The sequence below is a fragment of the Camponotus vicinus genome, unplaced genomic scaffold (assembly GCF_025532165.1).
Source record: "Camponotus vicinus isolate PSW18456_S1 unplaced genomic scaffold, iyCamVici1.0 SCAF_13, whole genome shotgun sequence".
Taxonomy (NCBI): domain Eukaryota; kingdom Metazoa; phylum Arthropoda; class Insecta; order Hymenoptera; family Formicidae; genus Camponotus; species Camponotus vicinus.
Genome location: NW_028141949.1, coordinates 7,558,087 through 7,577,137, shown reverse-complemented (window position 1 = coordinate 7,577,137; position 19,051 = coordinate 7,558,087). Strand labels below are relative to the sequence as shown.

Sequence of the window (19,051 nt, the reverse complement as noted above, 5' to 3'; positions counted from 1 at the left end):
ATTTTGCAATTTTAAGAATTAGTCTTGAATAGTCTATATCGGTCTTGTGGCACAAATATGTTAGTGACACGCGTTTTGCGTGATGTACGGCAATTGCATTTTAAGCCGAATTCTTAATACAGACTACCTATTGATTGTCTGCGACAATCAAAGTTAAACAGAATTTTTGATGAGATATTTGCTATCTATGCGTCATTCTTGCAATAGCAGCGATAGATAAAAGACAGCATGGATAATATCGACCAATTTGACCAATTCTTTAAAAATTCGCATTACGACGTTATTCGCCTGATACTAAGTATTAGCGGTCTATGGCCTTTTCATACGTTAAGAAGACGCTGGGTGATATACCTCGCAATGATACTCGTACTCGGATCTGGATTTACATTTGAGGTAAATTAAAGACAAATGTTTTGTCACATTTTCAAATTTTGTATACTTTATAATTTTTGCTTATGTCTACTGTCTATCAAAAATTATTGAATTTAAATATTACAGTAATAATTATACTGCTAATTAACGACATTTATACTAGAATATATGTATAGATAGATTTACATATCGATTATATATTCTATTTTAAATATATTTAACAACATAATTTACAATCGGACAATTAACATGTAATGTTAATTGTCCGATTGTAAATTATATTGTCATGTTCAATTAACATTACATGTTATTACAATGTGTTATATATGATTATTATACATTTGCTTGATATAAACACATGAGAAATATAGATATTAGGATTAATGGGTATTTGGCATGATACCTTTGAACTAATCGATGCCCTGCCAATATTATTTCTCGGTATAGTGACCATAGTTAAAATGATTTATGCAGTATATACGTTACCAAAAGTAGGTAAACAAAAGTGATGAATGCTAATAATAAAAGTACAGATAGTAACATATATGGTTTTTGATCGTAAATTTTCCTTGTATAGATAAAACTACTTCTAATAAATATGCAAGAATATTGTCTTTCCTCAAAGTTGGATGAGGAGACTAAAATATATAATTCGCACGGGTTATATGGACGAAAATTTGGATATATTTATATAAGTGAGTTTAATAGTGCAGTGCACAATAATATAGTGCAGAAAAACAATATAAAAATTTAATTGCTATAATAAAAATTTAAATAGCTTTTTAAATAGATTTAAATAGATTTTTATATAATTTCAGTCTTCTAAATAATTTTAAAGTTTATGTAAAATATATTTATATATGAAAATCTATTTAAATCTTTATTATTGTTTTTCTGTACTTATACATATACATATATATACATACATATATAATTTATAATAATTATTGACACATATATAATTTATAATAATTATCGATATTTTTCAAAAGGCATTCGACTTTTTATAATAATGGTATATTTATTCAATAATAATCATAAAAATTTGGCGTTTTATATAAATTAGCTTTGTTAGTCGGTCACGCCATCATGTTCCAATCTGTAACATTATTGACCAAGCTTATCAACACAAAACCCAAAGAGAAGGATACGTCGTCAAATACAACGCAAGGAATCCAAACGGGAATATCTTATCCCATAAATTATATGATCGATGTAGACACATATTACGTTCCAATTTTCATACATACGGCTGTATGCGAAATGTCTTATGTGTTCCTAATAGCTACATTTGATATCCTGTATGTAACATTGGTTGAATACTGTTGTGGATTATTCGAAAGCTTGAGGTAAATATACATATAATGAATCTTGCATTATAAAATCACAGATGTACGACATCTTGCGAAAATTGTACATATTATGTGCATGAATAATCAAATGTTTATTTGCAACAAAGTATTTGCTTTAAACCAAAGAAAATTTTATTTAAATTTTGTTAATGTATTTTTTAAATACTTGGACAATATTAAATTTCAGATATAGATTAGAGAATGCATTCGACTTCGAAAACAATGGTGGTTTGATATTAACACAGAATACATCTTATTCAAATATCGTATACTGTATTCGAAAACACACCGAAACGATGCAGTGAGTATATTTAAATAGGTATTAATATTTCGATCGAATAATAATAATCTCAAATAATATCTTCACGCATTAGATTTATTGCTATTATGGAATCGATATACACCTTACCTTTCTTTGTACACGTGGGGTCTCTTGTAATATGTTTAAGCGTTGTAGGATTTCAGGTATATACGTTTGATGAAATTTCTATGACACGTTTTACATATAATTTTACATCATGCACAAAAATTATTTAATATAAATTATACAATACAATTAATTTAAAATTGAATATATAATATTATCATATATATATTATTCATATTATGCTATCTTTTTTTAGATGATAACAAACACGGAAAATATAAATAATTTTATAAAACATTATAGTTATATGAATGGATTATTAATCAATGTATTTTTTGAAAATTGGCAAGGTCAAAAAATCATAGATTCCAGCGAGAAAGTATTTCAATCCGTGTACGTTTTATACAACATCTAGTAATAGCTTTTATAATATTTTTTTATAAAATCGCGCCTCAGACTGCAATGAAAATGTAAAAATGTATAGTAAAGTCGTCAAATAAATATATGGAATTATAAATAAATACATGGAATAAACCATGGAAATCTTGCGAAATTTGCAGATATAACACAAAATGGTACAATATGCCAATAGCGACACAAAAGCTTCTTATAATGATAATGATGACAAGTAAAAAACCATTGAAACTCACTATTGGTAAACTCTTCGCATTGTCATACATAACTTTTAACGCGGTAAGTATAATTATTTCATGCAAAACACGTGCTTTATAATAATAAAAGAAATTGTTTAAGGTAATACGCACATCATCATCATACTTCATGCTATTGCGCTCTCTACAATAAACATTTCAAATACAATTCATATTTATATTAATGCTTTAATAACTGAGGAGATATTACAGTTTATGTAAATAATTTAATAAAATCCTGAAACAATTGTTATATAATTTTTCCAATAAAAAAAGTTTTTTTAAAACAAGAAACTAATTTAACTTTTTGAAAATTGTCATACAAATATTTATTGACATGAGCAATTTTTCATAATTACTATTACTATTTATCAGTAATTTTTTTATAAGTTATAAAATTTTAATAAATAATATTAATATTTAGCAATAATTCATGATGAAACTATATAAGTCACATGTAGAAGATGTAATACTTGAATAACTAAGACTGCATGCAATAGACTCGAAAACTTTTATTAACAGCAATAAAATAAACTAATTGAAATACTTTTCACTTTTATCACACGATGTCATTTCTTTCAAGGCATGAGAAAAATTAAAATCTGCTAAAAGAAATTTGTAGAATAATCTTTTCTATAATTTTCAATTCATACGATTCTCTTTCATAGAGTTTATTGAAAATCTACTTGCAACGGTACCAAGATATAGAGAGAATCGATAAGAGTTCCTTTTAATCTCAAAATTCTGTCTTTTATTTAATGCAATCAATGTTTGTATTGTTTCGCAATCTGCAAAAGAAATACTTTAATCCTCGATACCTTTAAATATAGCCAACTGCACATAATTTCGCAATCGATCGCAAATAGCCCCTAACAGCTTGTTTCCCAGCGCGAATGTGTTGACAACATGTGCATGTCGCATACACATGGCAATCAACATTAAACGGAATTTTTTATGAGAGACAAACCTAATCCAGACCTCCGCATAAGTTAAATGAATTTCACTCGCATCAAACTGTCAGCGGCAAAAAAGAGTAACATGTGTAATGTCAACGATTTCTTCTGTCAGTCGAACTACAACAATCTCCGCATTCTGTTAACTATTTGTGGTGTATGGCCCTTTCAAGAGCTACGTAAACGTTGCGCGATGTACATCGGATTTACGTTTCTATTCGTATCCGTGATGATATTCGAGGTACATCGGGAGAAAAAAAAAGAAAAAAGAAGGGGCGAGTGTTTCATTATTTCAAAGAATTGTGCACAGATTGTAAAAAAATATCAGTCGCAATTTTCTCAAATAAATGTGCACTTCAGCTTCCTTGTAATATTTTGCGCGAGAGATAATTTTTTTCTTTTTTAAATATTTTTATATGAAATGGGAATTAAAAATTCAACCGAGGAAATGCGACGATTTTTTACACTTTGTACACATTACTGTACGAAATCGAAATTATATTAATCTCCGAAATTCTAATATATTTGTGGCAAACACAGCTGCTATGTTTGTTCAAAGTCTGGCCTGATTTTTTCGAAGTGTTCGACTGTCTGTCGATGCTATTTTACTCCATAACATCAACGTTTAAATTGATCTACACAGTTTATAAATTACCTAAGGTGTGTAAATAAAGGCGGTGCTTTCGTCATTTTAATTAAAAAATTGAAGCACAATTAAGATAACAATAGAACGTTATCGAGTGACATCGTATTTAAATTGACTTCGAGCTTCAGATCAAGATGCTTCTGATGAAAATACAAGAGCATTGGTGTTCTCCGAAGACGGACCAGGAAACTAAAATCTTGCGTTCGTACTTACTATTTGCGCGAAAGTTTAGCTACATTTATGCAGGTAAATTCATTAATTCAATAATATAACAATAATAATACAAATTAAATCTGATCAGAAGCAAAACGTAAAATGTAAATTTGAAAAAGTATTTTTTTATTTTTAATGGACTCTACACATAGAATTTTAAAAATATATCTTTTAAAAAACTTTGTGTAATTTTGCACTTACGTTCTGTAGTAATTAATTCCAGAAAATTACTCGATATTCAATTTTTTAAATATTTCACTTCTCGTAGAACATCTTTTAATATATCGATAAAACGATACGTTATAATAAATATATGTTTTATTTCCATCCCCCAACGATAATCATTTATTAAAGTCTAGAAATCTCTTTAATGTTTTCATACCTATCAGGTACTATAGTTGGCCATGCCGTGATTTTCGCACTGACGCCTTTGATAACTAGATTTTTCTACGAGACATCCATTGGAACGATCGACGCGTCAAATCAGACGCAGGAGGCACAATCTACCTATCGCATCAACTACATGCTTGATTTACAAATGCACTACATCCCACTTCTCATACAATGCTCCATATGCGAGGTATATTACACGATATTACTGACTGCGTTCAACGTCTTGTATTTGGCGTGCGTTCAGCATTGCTGTGGATTGTTTGCAGCTCTGAGGTAAGTTTGATGGATCCGCGAAAATATTAAATTCTCTTTTCTCAAGATTCTCAAATTCATTTAAATAAAATTCATGTACTCATTTAATGTATTTAAATAAAATTTATGTACTCATTTAATGTATTTAAATAAAATTTATGTAGTCATAATTATAAAGCATCGATTTTTCAACATTTGTGCACGATATTGAATTTTAGATATCGTTTGGAAAGGGCCTTCGAATTTGAAGACAATGATATTGATAACAATTTAATAACGGCATTCGCGCGGAATAAATGTTATTCGAATATCGTGTACAGCGTTCGAAGGCACACAGAAGCGATAGAGTTAGTATACACTTGTATATGTGATAATTCAAATCATTTTCATAAATAATCAATAATAAAAAATTGACGTGTCTGCGCATTACGCTAGATTCGCCACTGCTATAGAATCACTCTACAGATTACCATTTTTCATACACATGGTAGTTAATGGGTCATTGTTAAGTATCGTAGGATTTCAGGTAATTTATATTTAATAACTATGTGTGAATTCACAAATATATACAATCACATGTATGTGATAAAAAAATTTCTAGCTAATGACAAATAAGGAAAACATCAATCGTCTTTTGCCATACGCTAGTTATCTCAACGCGCTTATGCTTAATACGTTTTTTGAAAATTGGCAAGGTCAGAAGATCATAGACTGCAACGAAAAGGTGCATGAATCCGCGTACGTTTGATATAATATCCGGAGTACATTTTTTTCAGTAAAGATTATAAATCGTATTGTGTTCGTTACAAATATAGATAGTGTAGATACGCGAATAAATTAAATTTATACAGGATGTCTGGTAACTTTTTGCAATCCCGAGGTGTGAAGGTAGATTGGCTCAAATTAAGAAGAAAGATCCTTTACTGTTTTGCGATATTCGCAATAATTAACGAAAAATTAATTAAAGAAGATCAGCCAATCCATGCGAGTATAAGCGCGTGGCGAAGCCGTGGGCGGAGCTTACTCACTAAACGTAACGCTGAAACGCCGAGCGCCTAGTATCAAGTTACAGTGGGACGGCCTTTCTCGCCGCGCGCTTATACTCGCATGGATTGGCTGATCTTCTTTAATTAATTTTTCGTTAATTATTGCGAATATCGCAAAACAGTAGAGGACTTTCCTTCTTAATTTAAGCCAATCTACCTTCACACTTCGGGATTGCACAAAGTTATCAGACACCCTGTATATCGTAGAAACTGTATGAAGTATCAATTTATCTTTCGCACCAATGCATCCATCAAAAATATATTTAACTTGAAATCTTTTAGAATAGATGGACAATAACGCAGTTTATGTTTGCAGATACAAATTACAATGGTACAGAATGCCTGTAGTATCGCAAAAGCTTTTGATAATGATCATGATGAGAAGCAAAAAGCCACTGACGATAACTGCAGGAAAACTTATCGTGTTGTCCTATGTAACCTTTAACACGGTGAGTTTGCAAGAAAAATCCCTCTTTCTATCTCAATAATATGAAATTTTATTTAAGGTAATGCGTACAGCTTTCTCATATTTTACGCTTCTACGGTCTGTGCAATAAAAATGTAATCGTGATAGACAATTTAGGAGACATATTAGCGGCCAACATGATTTAATAATTCATTCATTCATTAGAAGATATGTATCTTATTATAAACTTTCTTCCATACAAATATTTTATGTAGCTAAATTATATGCCTTTTCTTTCCTAGATATTAATACTAATCTGGCCAACAATATTTAGATTATCTAAGTGTTTAAGTTAGATACTTCGATTGTCGCGCATCTTTCTCACACAGGTAATCCCTCTCCGAGTTCTAATTTATTAATTATACAGCTGTAACTCACGTAATTGTCGAGCAAACGGATATTGCTTGCAACTGTCATCATTGATAATAGTAATAGATAAAGTTTTCTAGCTGCAACGCTCACTGCATAGAACAGAGGACGGTAAAGTAAGAGAACGATGATCGTACGACCTTAAAAATAAAGAAAAGATAATAAATTAAGATTTGTAGCGTTAAATTTTATTCGAAGAAACTCGCTTACTGCAGCGAAGTTCTCCAAGTTCAGAGTGTACAATTTGCCTGCAGTTATCCTAATCGGCATGCAACTCTTCAATAACATAATAGCAATCACCTTCTTCACTCTTAGTGAAGATTGATACCATTTTCCGTCGGTCCTGAAATATCGACGTGTCAAATAATGTTTTTTTTTTTATTTTATAAACGATCTATTTTATTTGAATCATTCTAGCAAGTCTGTGTTTTTGTAATGCAATACTATAAATCGAGTATACTAGTCTGGATACATAGTGCACCCTCACAGATTTCGATTGCTTTTAAAATATAATGTAATTAATATAATTAATTAATTATTATAAAATTAATATAATATTAATTTATTTATTAATTAATTATAAAATTATTATAATGAATAACATAATATAAAATAACATAAAATTAATCTAATATAAATTAATTTATTAATTAATTATAAAATTAATATAATGAATAACAATGTTAGTTACAGCCAAATCGCTTTTAGCTACAAAGAGCGCAATTGTGTTTACAGCGATACTCACGTGTATGCAAAAATTTTATCGGTATAGTCTGATAGTTGTTGACCCGGCCAGCTTTCGAGAAAAAGAACGGAAAACAAGCATACCGTGAACGACATGAATCGCAAAGCCTCCTTTAGATCGGTTAACTTTACCACTGCCTAACTCGTAATAAGAACTTTTTTATCATATTTACATATATTAATATAATTATAAATATTTTATCTTGAGCAAGATAGTGCAATCTTAAAAAGATAATATTTAAATCTAAAATTTTTCAATTGATCAGTAATTATGTTTGCGAGAGTTTGTACTGTTTCCAGCACTAACCTGGAATATTGTGAAAGTCATGCCCATCATGTTAAAACCTAGTTGAAAAAAATATGATGTCGTATTCGCTTTTTCGACACGCTTAGCGTACCTTAATGTAAGAGAAAAATTAATACAATTTATATAAATTTATATAAGAACGTATGTGAATTTAAAATATAAATCAAACATATGTATTAATCCTGAACAATATTTATATCAGAAAGAGAAATTAGATTAGATCATAATTAATTAAACAAAGCAGATAATATTAATCTATTCATATATGTAAATTTATAAATTTCTATTTTCACATACATTTACACATATGCGTGTAAGAAACAAAAAAAATATATTTATTTGTTTATTTAAAAAAATATATATTTATTTATATGAATTAAAATATATTTAAATAAATATTTTTTTAAATAAATAAATATAAGTAAATAAATTATAAAATATTAAATTATATTAATTAAAATATATATAAATAAATATATTTTTTCAAGTAAATAAATATAAATAAATATATTTAAAATATATTTATTTATATTTATTTATTTAAAAAAATATATTTATTTATATTTATTTATATAAATTTATATATTTATATATTTATAGCTTTATATATTTATTTATATAAAAAATATGAAATAAAAAACGAAGAAATATATAAAGCATAGTTCAAAGATATACTAACTCTATTATGTGGTTGTGCAGGATTACACAATTTCTCACATTTCTATACGATGAAGCCTCTTTGCTCGGATGCAATTCTGTGCTTAAGGAGGCTGTATCAACAATCCGTGTTAGTCGATATCTAAAAAATGCTCATTAATGAACGTATCTTAGGTATAACCGAGTCCAAAGATGTTGAAATTTAATCATAAAGATAGCCTTAAAACATTAAAAACTTTAATATCGCTTATTCTCGTGATTGTAATTTTATGTTAATCTACTGATACCGTACTGGATGAGATGAATTTGAGGAACGTACGCATTAATAAGACATTCTATGGATAATGATAGATGTTTATTACACAATCTCTTTCTCCCTCATTCAACCGACTTACATGACGAGAAAATGTATTGCTCCTATATATTATATAAAAAATTTATATAAAGGATAAGAAACGCGTGTTTCTCACACGAGATGAGATAAACATCGTCGGAATTTCTCGCAGAGAGATATTTAGATGCAAATTTCTCGAAGTATGAAATGCACTTCGGATGAGAATGCTGTTCGGTCTTACAAAGTGTGCCATTATTGCGGAGTTACCCTAAGATCTCGCACATCCCGCACTCGTGCTGTACGTGAAACACCAACATCGAATCGATCGCTACGACGATCGTGACGAAACCGAGGGTGCCGATGTACGAGTGCACCAGTAACGGATAGTAATACTTCTGCGAATCTATAAAGTATTCCGTACGAAACATCAGAGGCTTATCGGAAATGTTGTACAGACCCATATAACTGGCAGTGTTTATTATCACCGGTACAACCAGAAAGGGAGTCATCGATCCGTACAAGGAGACTGTAAATAATGCATCAATCAAGGGTCGCACCCTACGACTCGTGTCGATCTGCTTAAAGGATATACGCGATATATTTTTTATTTATATTTTATTTTTTCTATTTAAAATATTTAAAAGTCAATTCTATTTAAAATATTTAAAAGTCAATTATTTTTTTATGCATAAATTCTATACTCGCATATAATCGATCGAAATGTGATTCTGGAATCTCGAAATAATGTCGTGGAATTTTCGATGTGATTTTTACCTGCGTAAGCAATCGTGACTTTTCTGCCCATCGCGTAACTTTTACACAGGATATCGTACTCGTAGCTATATTTTGAGTAAATATTCCAATCCTCCGCCATTATAATCACGAGTCTTTTCATCTATATTTACGAATACTTATGCTTAAATACCGTATAACGAGGCATATGAATGACGTCGAGTCTTCGGAAAGAAACATACCTGTTCATGATTGTATACATAGTTAATGTGTTTACAGATGCACATTAAACTAATTACGAAAGGCGACGAACCTTCCATAAACGCATCGGTATCACTTGCGAACCACGCGGCGATCATGCCACCGCCCTGCAAAATTTCTCAAAGTTGGGACTCTCTACATTTAATATTTATTTAAGATCTTGCAAAAAGATAAATTCGGAAAATCTCTTTGAAAATACAATACGTATATTTTTTGCAATTTTAAATTCATCAAAAAATCCATCCATCACATTGTCCTCGAAAATAATAATTCGCACTAATTTAAAATTTTGAAGTAAGCATAATTATTATATAATTAATATATAATTAATATATAATTAGTATATAATTAATATATAATTAATATATTATTAGTATATAATTAATATATAATTATTATATAATTAATTGGATTTTTAAATATAATTTTTTTAAATATAATTTCTGATTTGGAGAGAGAGAGAAACATTTTTTGGTTCACCTTTTTATAGATGTATTATTAATTAATGCAATTTATAATCTATACTCTTTGTGTATGTTATTTCGTTATATATTTAATATTTTTATTCTTAAGAAGTTTAGGAGGTGACAAGGATTTACCTGAACAACAGCCTGAGAGAAAACCGCGGGTACGAAAATGCTTTGGATCAGAAATTTTTCCCAAATCTCCTGATACGGCCACTGGCCGATGAAGCACATTAACATCTGATTGATACGCATATACTGGCCTTGAACACTATCCATGTCGACTACTCCGTAGCAAGTATGACACTGCACTGCACTTGCGATCGGACAAAAAAGGCGCAAAAGGGGGCAGAAGCCTCATTAGGCATTCCGTTTGGACACGACGCGTAATTGAGAAAAATAGTACCGCAGACGCGGAATGGGATCGATACACATCGTAACATATACTTAAAGGGGGAGATAAATTCTCGGCGCACCGTACGTCATATTCTTTTTTGTAATCGAGTACGATACAAGGGGTCGAGTTAAAAATTCTATTCCGCGGAAAGTTAAAAGTGCATACACAACGTTTCGCTTGAATCTCGCGATTGTTCCTCGTACAAGCAGAGGTCAATGCGAATTTCGCTTTAATTCACTTCCTATCGTCATAAGATTGTTCTATTCAATTTGTCCTGCTACCTTTTTGCGTTTTTTCGTGGAATACGCTTTACACGATAATGCTCCGATTAATACTTGCTGCATGATACATGTAAAGTTAAAAGAATCATTCGCAACTCGATTTTTGAGAGATGGAAATATATCATCTATCTATGTCAGACTTGAATTATTTTGAATAATCAGATAACGCATAAGACTAATTATTACGACACAGATATAAAAATGCTTATTGAAAATAATGGTATTTTATAAAAAACTATATTTATGCATATGCGATATAGTGATGTAAATGCAATGATTTGTTATACAATTCGCATTTATTTAATAATCTTGATATACAATTTTGACAAATAATTTATTAAAGCGATTGCTTTTCATTTCAGATTAAATTTTTTAGCTCATGGTCGTTAATTGCTGTTTCTTGATATTATTGATATTTCAACATTGTCAACCTTCAAAAGGGAGAATCCATTATTGCGCCGAGCGTAGGAAAGTGAAATATGATACAGCAGTTTTCACAATCTTGAAGAGAAAAACGATCGACGTTGTAAGTACAAAAAATTAAAATATAAAATTGACCGATTATATATAAAATTAAAAATTGATCTCAAGAAATGTATTTTAATTATATCGAAGAACGGATATAAAATGTAATTAATTTTTCCGAATATTTTAATGAATATTATTATATTATATAAATATTATTATATATCCTGTGTCGTCTAATTACAAGCTCGAAACGAATTATCTTACCGTAGCGTATGTTTCCATGCATAAAACAAACATACCGCCGGCCGTTAATACACAAGGCGAATGAGTCTTCATCATCATGAAAAGAACGAGCTTTTTCGTTCTAGGAGATGCATCGTACCAGTTTAAATTTACTCTGCAATTATAGAAAAATTTTCTAACAGCTTTACTGAGCCATTCAAATTTCCAATTGTTATCCTCATGCGTTATAAGTATCATTTCCCGTTCACAGAATTTAATAGTAAGTATCTTATTTTTTTACGTATAATATACGTACAGACTAGTATGAAGGAGATATCCGCTATAATCCATTAATTTCTGAGCATTCAAACATTCCAAGCATAGATGGAATAGTAGCGCCCACGACACTGCTATTAATTTAAAAAGTTCAGACGGATCGTTCAATTTTGTCACAGCCTAAACAATAATTATATTTTGCAAATAGAAACTGAGTAAACATTCTATCTCAAAAATAATATTATAAATATCTAAATAATAATTTAACATATGTAATAAATCGAATAATGATATTTAATTATACTATATGCGATGGAAAGAGAGTTTATGTGCCTTTAATATACATATATAAATAAATCGTGGATTCGCGATATTATTTATCCAATTGTTTATATTTAACGATCTATTGCTAAATTAATTGACGATATTCATTATTGATTGATTACCATAATAATAAATTACCATAATGTAATAATAATAATAATAATATTACCATAATAATAAATATGAGACACACACATACCCCAACACCCGTGATGCTTATAGCTATCATATTAAGTCCAGTATGAAACAAAATATATTTGGAATATGCAGCTTCTATGAGATCGACGAGCCTTGATTCAAATATAAGAAAAATGTGACACACTCGATATTATAAAAATTGACCAATTAAGAATATTCGTGGGATTATTTATTTGTTTTAATATTTAGAAACAAACGAAGCATTTGATTCCTCGTCGGACATTGGGACATTTGTCACTAATGACAAATTTAAAAGAATATTTTAAAATTATTTTGTAAAACTCATGTTCGATAGTCGAAACAAATATTTTACCTGTGTTATGTATTTTATCTACAGAAATATCAATTAATTTTATTTGAAAAATACTTTTTCTTTTTCTTTTAATTGTCATAAATATTATTATATTAATTATATAAATAGTATTTTTTAATAAATAGTATTATAATTAATTTTTAATTAATAGTATTTTTTATATAAATAGTATTTTTTAATTATCATAAATATTATTATATTAATTATATTGATAGTATTTTTTTAAAGGTAAAGACATATAAAATAATAATGTATAAATATTATTATAATTAAAATCCATTATAAATATTATTCTACAGCATGTATAACAAAACTTTTGTCAGAAGTCAAAATTGACCCAGATTTCGTCGTTCGAGGAAATATTCAAGGGAAAATAAAAATCGCAAAACAAATGTATACAAATGATACAAACCTTATAGCAGCTCTATGATCATGAACACATTGTATCATATTTCGATATGCCTTATCCTCCACAACCGAAAGATTGGCGTCTGTCAATTCCCCTTGTAACGCTCGTTTTATTCGTGAACTATTAGAATAACGATGATCAATCTAAGAGACAACTCTTTCACCAAATCTCTCTTTCTAAAGAAGACAATTACTCACCCGGTTATGATAAACATTCCGCAAGCGTGTTGCACAAATATCACTAACATGGCATCGGTCGCGATGATGGAAGTGACGCAGATTAAAGCGGTGAGATACCCGTGAATTAAAATCGGAAAGTAATATTTATCCATATCGACGTAATATTCGACTCTGTGCAACATTGGTCGAGTTTCATTAGCAACGTGAAGAATTAACGCCGGCAAAGGCGTCAACATAAATATTACCATTATTATATATAACGTATCTAGAAAGAAAATGTAGACAAAAATATAGACAATTGTTGATTGATTAAATAAATATCAAAAATTTTTTATATCGTCATTTACTGACAAATGTAAATAATCGAGAATTTTCTGCCGCTGTCCGCATACTTTTGAAGAATTTTTATATCGCTAGAGTTTCTTAACGAGCGAAAATCAGCTTGTATTTGATCAAGCAATGTTCTCATCTGTATAAATTTACAATTGTGTAAATTATTTTTGAGTGAAAGATTTGTGTTGACAGTATGTTTGGAATATACAGGGTGTCCTAGACCACCCGTACACCCCTTTTCTTTCAAAAACTAAGCATTTTAGAGAAAAACGTTTTCGACAAAAATTGTATGGTTTTGAGGGGAACATAAGATGGTGTCATTGGTTTGACCTTGGATGGCATCGTTAAGGTGAGGTCAAGGACACCTTTAATTTCTTAAATGGAACCACCTATTTTTTATTGCATATTCTTATAGCTTATGTCGAGAGCTTTCCAAAACACTATAATAAAGTATTTTTTCATCAAGTACTTTTCGAGTTATAAGGCTTGAAATAATTTCTTAATTTTACATAAACCATAAAATATCTATTAAAATATTCATTTTTCGATTATCTTACCTTAATACTTTTATGTACAAAATAATGAGAGGAATCGATTGGTGTAAAGAAAACACATAATTGTTTCGAAAAAAAAATGTAATTGTTAATTGCAAATTACATTTTTTTTTTCGAAACAATTTTGTGTTTTCTTTACACCAATCGATTCCTCTCATTATTTTGTACATAAAAGTATTAAGGTAAGATAATCGAAAAATGAATATTTTACTAGATATTTTATGGTTTATGTAAAATTAAGAAATTATTTCAAGCCTTATAACTCGAAAAGTACTTGATGAAAAAATACTTTATTATAGTGTTTTGGAAAGCTCTCGACATATGCTATAAGAATATGCAATAAAAAATAGGTGCTTCCATTTAAGAAATTAAAGGTGTCCTTGACCTCACCTTAACGATGCCATCCAAGGTCAAACCAATGACACCATCTTATGTTCCCCTCAAAACCATACAATTTTTGTCGAAAACGTTTTTCTCTAAAATGCTTAGTTTTTGAAAGAAAAGGGGTGTACGGGTGGTCTAGGACACCCTGTATTACAGGAATAAAAGCGATTCCGAGAGAAGTACATGATAATAGCACCTACCTCATTCACACATAACATGGAATTCATTATTTTCGTTATACCTGATATGTCAATCATTATCGGAGTAAGGCACTCGATTACGATTTCCATGTCGTGAATATAGGAGAACATACTGCAAAACTTAAACGAAGTAATCAATGCGATTACGAGGACGGAAAATAATTAAATTAAATCCAAATAATAAAATAATAATAAAGTAATTAAATAAGTAAAGTAATTAAATAAAATTAAATCCAATACAAGCAGATAAATGAGATAGTGATGGTTTACGGATTTATTTTTCCGAAATAAAAGCTGTACAACATTAATCGTTACTATACCTTCGTAAGAAGTTGCGAACAGGCTATAGTCGTTATGACAATAGTTATAATATAGTTCGTCTTGGACGATTGGTAAGGCCATTGGCCAATTGCTGACAGCAAAATTTTATTCACTCTGTAGTTACGACCATCGAAGAAATCCATTTTCCTTAAGTTAGAGCATTGAGAGAGAAAGCATCATAGGAGCCCTTTGATCCCTACCATGTCCACTAGTCATATCTTACTATGTTAACAATTCTTTATGTAGCTCGACTTTTGCAACCATTCTGCCAATTATACTTATAGCCAATGCAAATGATTGCTGAATATAGCTAATACTGTAGTTTGACGTTCGTTTATGTAAAATAAAATCATCAAAATTTCCTATCACTTTGTCTCTATTACTCATCATTTAAATTGAAAGTATCAATTTTCAGGATGTTTCTTCATCTGATATTGTCTTGAATCTCTTTCTTTATTACGCATCGATGAACTGAAGAACATATAGAAAGAGCAAAACCGAAAACACTTAATCAATATATCCATTATTGTCAAGTAACGACGATACATGAGCAAAGGCTTTGCTTTTTTGCATAAGGAAAATTTGTAGAAAAAAATGTCTGATGAAGAATGTCAAATGTCGCGACATGGATATGGGAAATTGCAATTTAGTATGTATAATTATTTCTATAAGAATATATAAAAATATAAATATATAAATTTAAAAGAATTATATATATAAATTAAAAAAAAAATTATAATATAAATAATATAATTATCAAATATCGAATTAAATAAAGCAATGTTATGTTATCGTATGTTATATTGTTATATTATTATTGTTATATATTTATGTTGTTATATACATTCCGTGTGATGTTATACAGGGTGTCAACAATAGCAGAGTTTTACGCTACTCTTGTACGTAAGTACATATTTAAAGGTCTAAGACAGATCGCTCTGATTGTGTGCGTGTGTGTGGATGTCCTCTTCCTCTTTATATCCCACTTTTTTGCGAATTTTACAAAATGATATAGGACCTTTCTTTTTAGTTTGTTAATCTAGCTTCGCATTTCAAAAATTATCTCTGTATTTTACATATATATGTAAAATACATATTTCTGGGAGGACCTTCCTTCTTAATTTGAACCAATCTACGTTCACACTTCGGGACTGCAAAAAGTTATCAGACACCCTGTATATTATATGTATAACATACATATACATCTACAATCAATGTATCATTATATTATTTTCGAAAAACTCTTAAAATAATATTTTTTTAAACACACACACACATATGTGCGTTTTAAATATTATATATAATTATATATAATTACTCCGTAAAATGTACCGCAAATAATGTGCGACGCAATTCGAATATCATAACGAAATTTTAATAGGTTCAGGATTTTTCCACGTGGTTATAGTGCCATATGGCTTTCGAGAACGATTTGTTCCCGAAAGTGTCGAAACTGAAAACAGCAATAGTCGATCTATCACGCGCTCGTCACGCACTCCACCCTATGGATAAAGTTTTTAATTGGATGTGGAATTAAATAGAAAGCTGACGAAAGGTTAATGATTGTATGACGAGGGTACTTTTAATCATGGTTGAAGTTTTAAAAATTTATCCGCTATCACGGAAAAATATACGTGCATAGAATTTCTTTTTCAATATATATTTATAACTAAATAGTTCGCAATATATCTTTCGAAAAAAATCGCATATTGTTTGTCGGACATGTTTAAATGTCCATTCGGTATCGATTAAATTACTTTGCTCGTCCGATTGCAAGGTGTGTTTCTCCTCGAGTGCACTCGAGTTCCCTTCCCCTCGACTTTATCACGAAATCTCCCGCCTCACCAACACCTTACACCTTCCCCCAAACTGTATCGCGATTCATATAGAATTATTAAAAATCCTCTATCAACGACATCGCAAACGCGCACGTGCGTACGTGAGAGATAAAGAGAGAGACATGTGTAATTAATTTTCATCCAACGTCGCTTTTATTTCATTTGCAACGAAGAAATCGAAAGACAGCTGTACGCATCGTTCTTCGAGTAAAAAAATATTTCATTTTCTGTCAGATTTCGTCATCATAAGCTTCTTATTGATGCTTTCTATATTTCCTTGTCTCTGCTATTAATTATCTTATAATTTAATTATCTTATGCTATTAATTATCTATAAATATAATTTAATTATCTTATGCTATTAATTATCTATAAATAAAAATCACACTTTCAGGAACTTTTCTAAAATGTTTGAGACGTTCTTATGTTATTATTTTTTACTCTAGTTTAAGAATAAAAATTTGAAGTTTGGAATCATTCTATCTTCGGATCTTGCTGCTGACGTTGGCACATCTCAATCTTATGATAGAAAATCGAACATGAAGATTTTGTTTCGGATGCAATCTCTTGGAGAGCTTCCTTCCGGCGCCGTGCGCATCTTTATCCCGAAATCTCCCGCCCTCGGTTGGTCGGCACCTTGCGGCTCCTCTCGTTATGCTTTCGTAGACGGATGCCACGCGCGCCGAGTCTGGGCCCGTTCCGTTCCGTTCCGTTCCGAGGGGTAGGTCCCCGAGGGAGATGGATATCGCTAATTGTCTCAAGGCGAGTGGGCCTTGTGATGGTAGCAGCACGCGACCGTTGTATTCTACTGTCTTTTCCCTCCCTTTCCTTCTTCTGTCGATCTTCTATTCGCATCATCCGCTTTTACAATTCCTCTATCTACAAGATGTTCAATCGATCGCGTATCGATAGTGATTGATCATGTGAGATACTCAGATATTCTTGATATTTTATGAACGCATTATATCGCCATGTGTCATGTATTATGATAAAAATAATTGACAATAATCCAGAATAAATGAAATTGAAAATAAATAATGATTATAAGAAGAAAAAAACGTACATTAAATTATTCAATGATATATTATTTAAAATCGTGCAAAATAAGAATTATATACCGACATAATTTTCATTTTAAAATTCGAAATTTTGATAAAAATGAAACATCCTTTATGTATATACAGGGTGTTTCATTTTAATCGCCCCAGGCAAATATCTCGAAAAATATGGAAATTATGAAAAAATGTTTCGGACAAAAGTTGTATGGTTTTGAGGGGGCCATAAGACAGTAACATTGGTTTGACCTTGAACAGTCATTTGAAGGTCACATAAAGGTCACCTTAAATTTCTTAAATGGAACCTACTATTTGTCATTGCATATTCTTGTAGCTTATCTCCAGAGCTTTCCAAAACACTATAATTAAGTACCTTTTCGTTAAGTACTTTTTGAGTTATGAGGCTTGAAATAATTTCTTAATTTTACATAAAGCGTAAAATATCTTGTAAAATATTCATTTTTCGATTATCTTACCTTAATACTTTTACGTACAAAATAATGAGAGGAATCAATTGGTGTAAAGAAAACATATAATTGTTTCGAAAAAAAAAATGTAATTTGCAATTAACAATTACATTTTTTTTTTCGAAACAATTATATGTTTTCTTTACACCAATTGATTCCTCTCATTATTTTGTACGTAAAAGTATTAAGGTAAGATAATCGAAAAATGAATATTTTACAAGATATTTTATGCTTTATGTAAAATTAAGAAATTAT

At 30.0% G+C, this 19,051-nt stretch overlaps 4 protein-coding genes across 4 annotated transcripts; 2 read left to right on the top strand and 2 right to left on the bottom strand.

The window, feature by feature from the left end:
- Window positions 1-222: 222 nt before the first annotated feature.
- Window positions 223-2,895, top strand: LOC145964101 (odorant receptor 13a-like). Its single transcript, XM_083086510.1, has 9 exons — window positions 223-393; window positions 744-863; window positions 950-1,067; window positions 1,439-1,721; window positions 1,912-2,025; window positions 2,099-2,189; window positions 2,348-2,484; window positions 2,652-2,784; window positions 2,845-2,895. Exons 1-9 carry the CDS (start codon window positions 229-231, stop codon window positions 2,893-2,895), a joined length of 1,212 nt encoding a protein of 403 aa, XP_082942636.1. The 5' UTR covers window positions 223-228.
- Window positions 2,896-3,779: 884 nt separating this feature from the next.
- LOC145964090 (uncharacterized) lies at window positions 3,780-6,830 on the top strand. The gene is made up of 9 exons (XM_083086495.1): window positions 3,780-3,935; window positions 4,235-4,354; window positions 4,469-4,586; window positions 4,943-5,219; window positions 5,417-5,545; window positions 5,634-5,724; window positions 5,800-5,936; window positions 6,561-6,693; window positions 6,751-6,830. The coding sequence occupies exons 1-9, from the start codon at window positions 3,780-3,782 to the stop codon at window positions 6,799-6,801; spliced, it is 1,212 nt and encodes a 403-aa protein (XP_082942621.1). The 3' UTR covers window positions 6,802-6,830.
- Window positions 6,831-7,168: 338 nt separating this feature from the next.
- On the bottom strand, window positions 7,169-13,873 carry LOC145964637 (odorant receptor 13a). Its single transcript, XM_083087613.1, has 14 exons — window positions 13,664-13,873; window positions 13,470-13,586; window positions 12,716-12,836; window positions 12,263-12,402; window positions 11,989-12,121; window positions 10,714-10,884; window positions 10,096-10,221; window positions 9,896-10,016; window positions 9,389-9,647; window positions 8,810-8,929; window positions 8,131-8,221; window positions 7,825-7,961; window positions 7,290-7,422; window positions 7,169-7,219 (listed from the first exon to the last, which is right to left on the bottom strand). The coding sequence occupies exons 1-14, from the start codon at window positions 13,825-13,827 to the stop codon at window positions 7,169-7,171; spliced, it is 1,884 nt and encodes a 627-aa protein (XP_082943739.1). The 5' UTR covers window positions 13,828-13,873.
- A 115-nt stretch (window positions 13,874-13,988) lies between these two features.
- LOC145964636 (uncharacterized) lies at window positions 13,989-15,580 on the bottom strand. The gene is made up of 2 exons (XM_083087612.1): window positions 15,437-15,580; window positions 13,989-14,114 (listed from the first exon to the last, which is right to left on the bottom strand). The coding sequence occupies exons 1-2, from the start codon at window positions 15,578-15,580 to the stop codon at window positions 13,989-13,991; spliced, it is 270 nt and encodes an 89-aa protein (XP_082943738.1).
- Window positions 15,581-19,051: the final 3,471 nt, after the last annotated feature.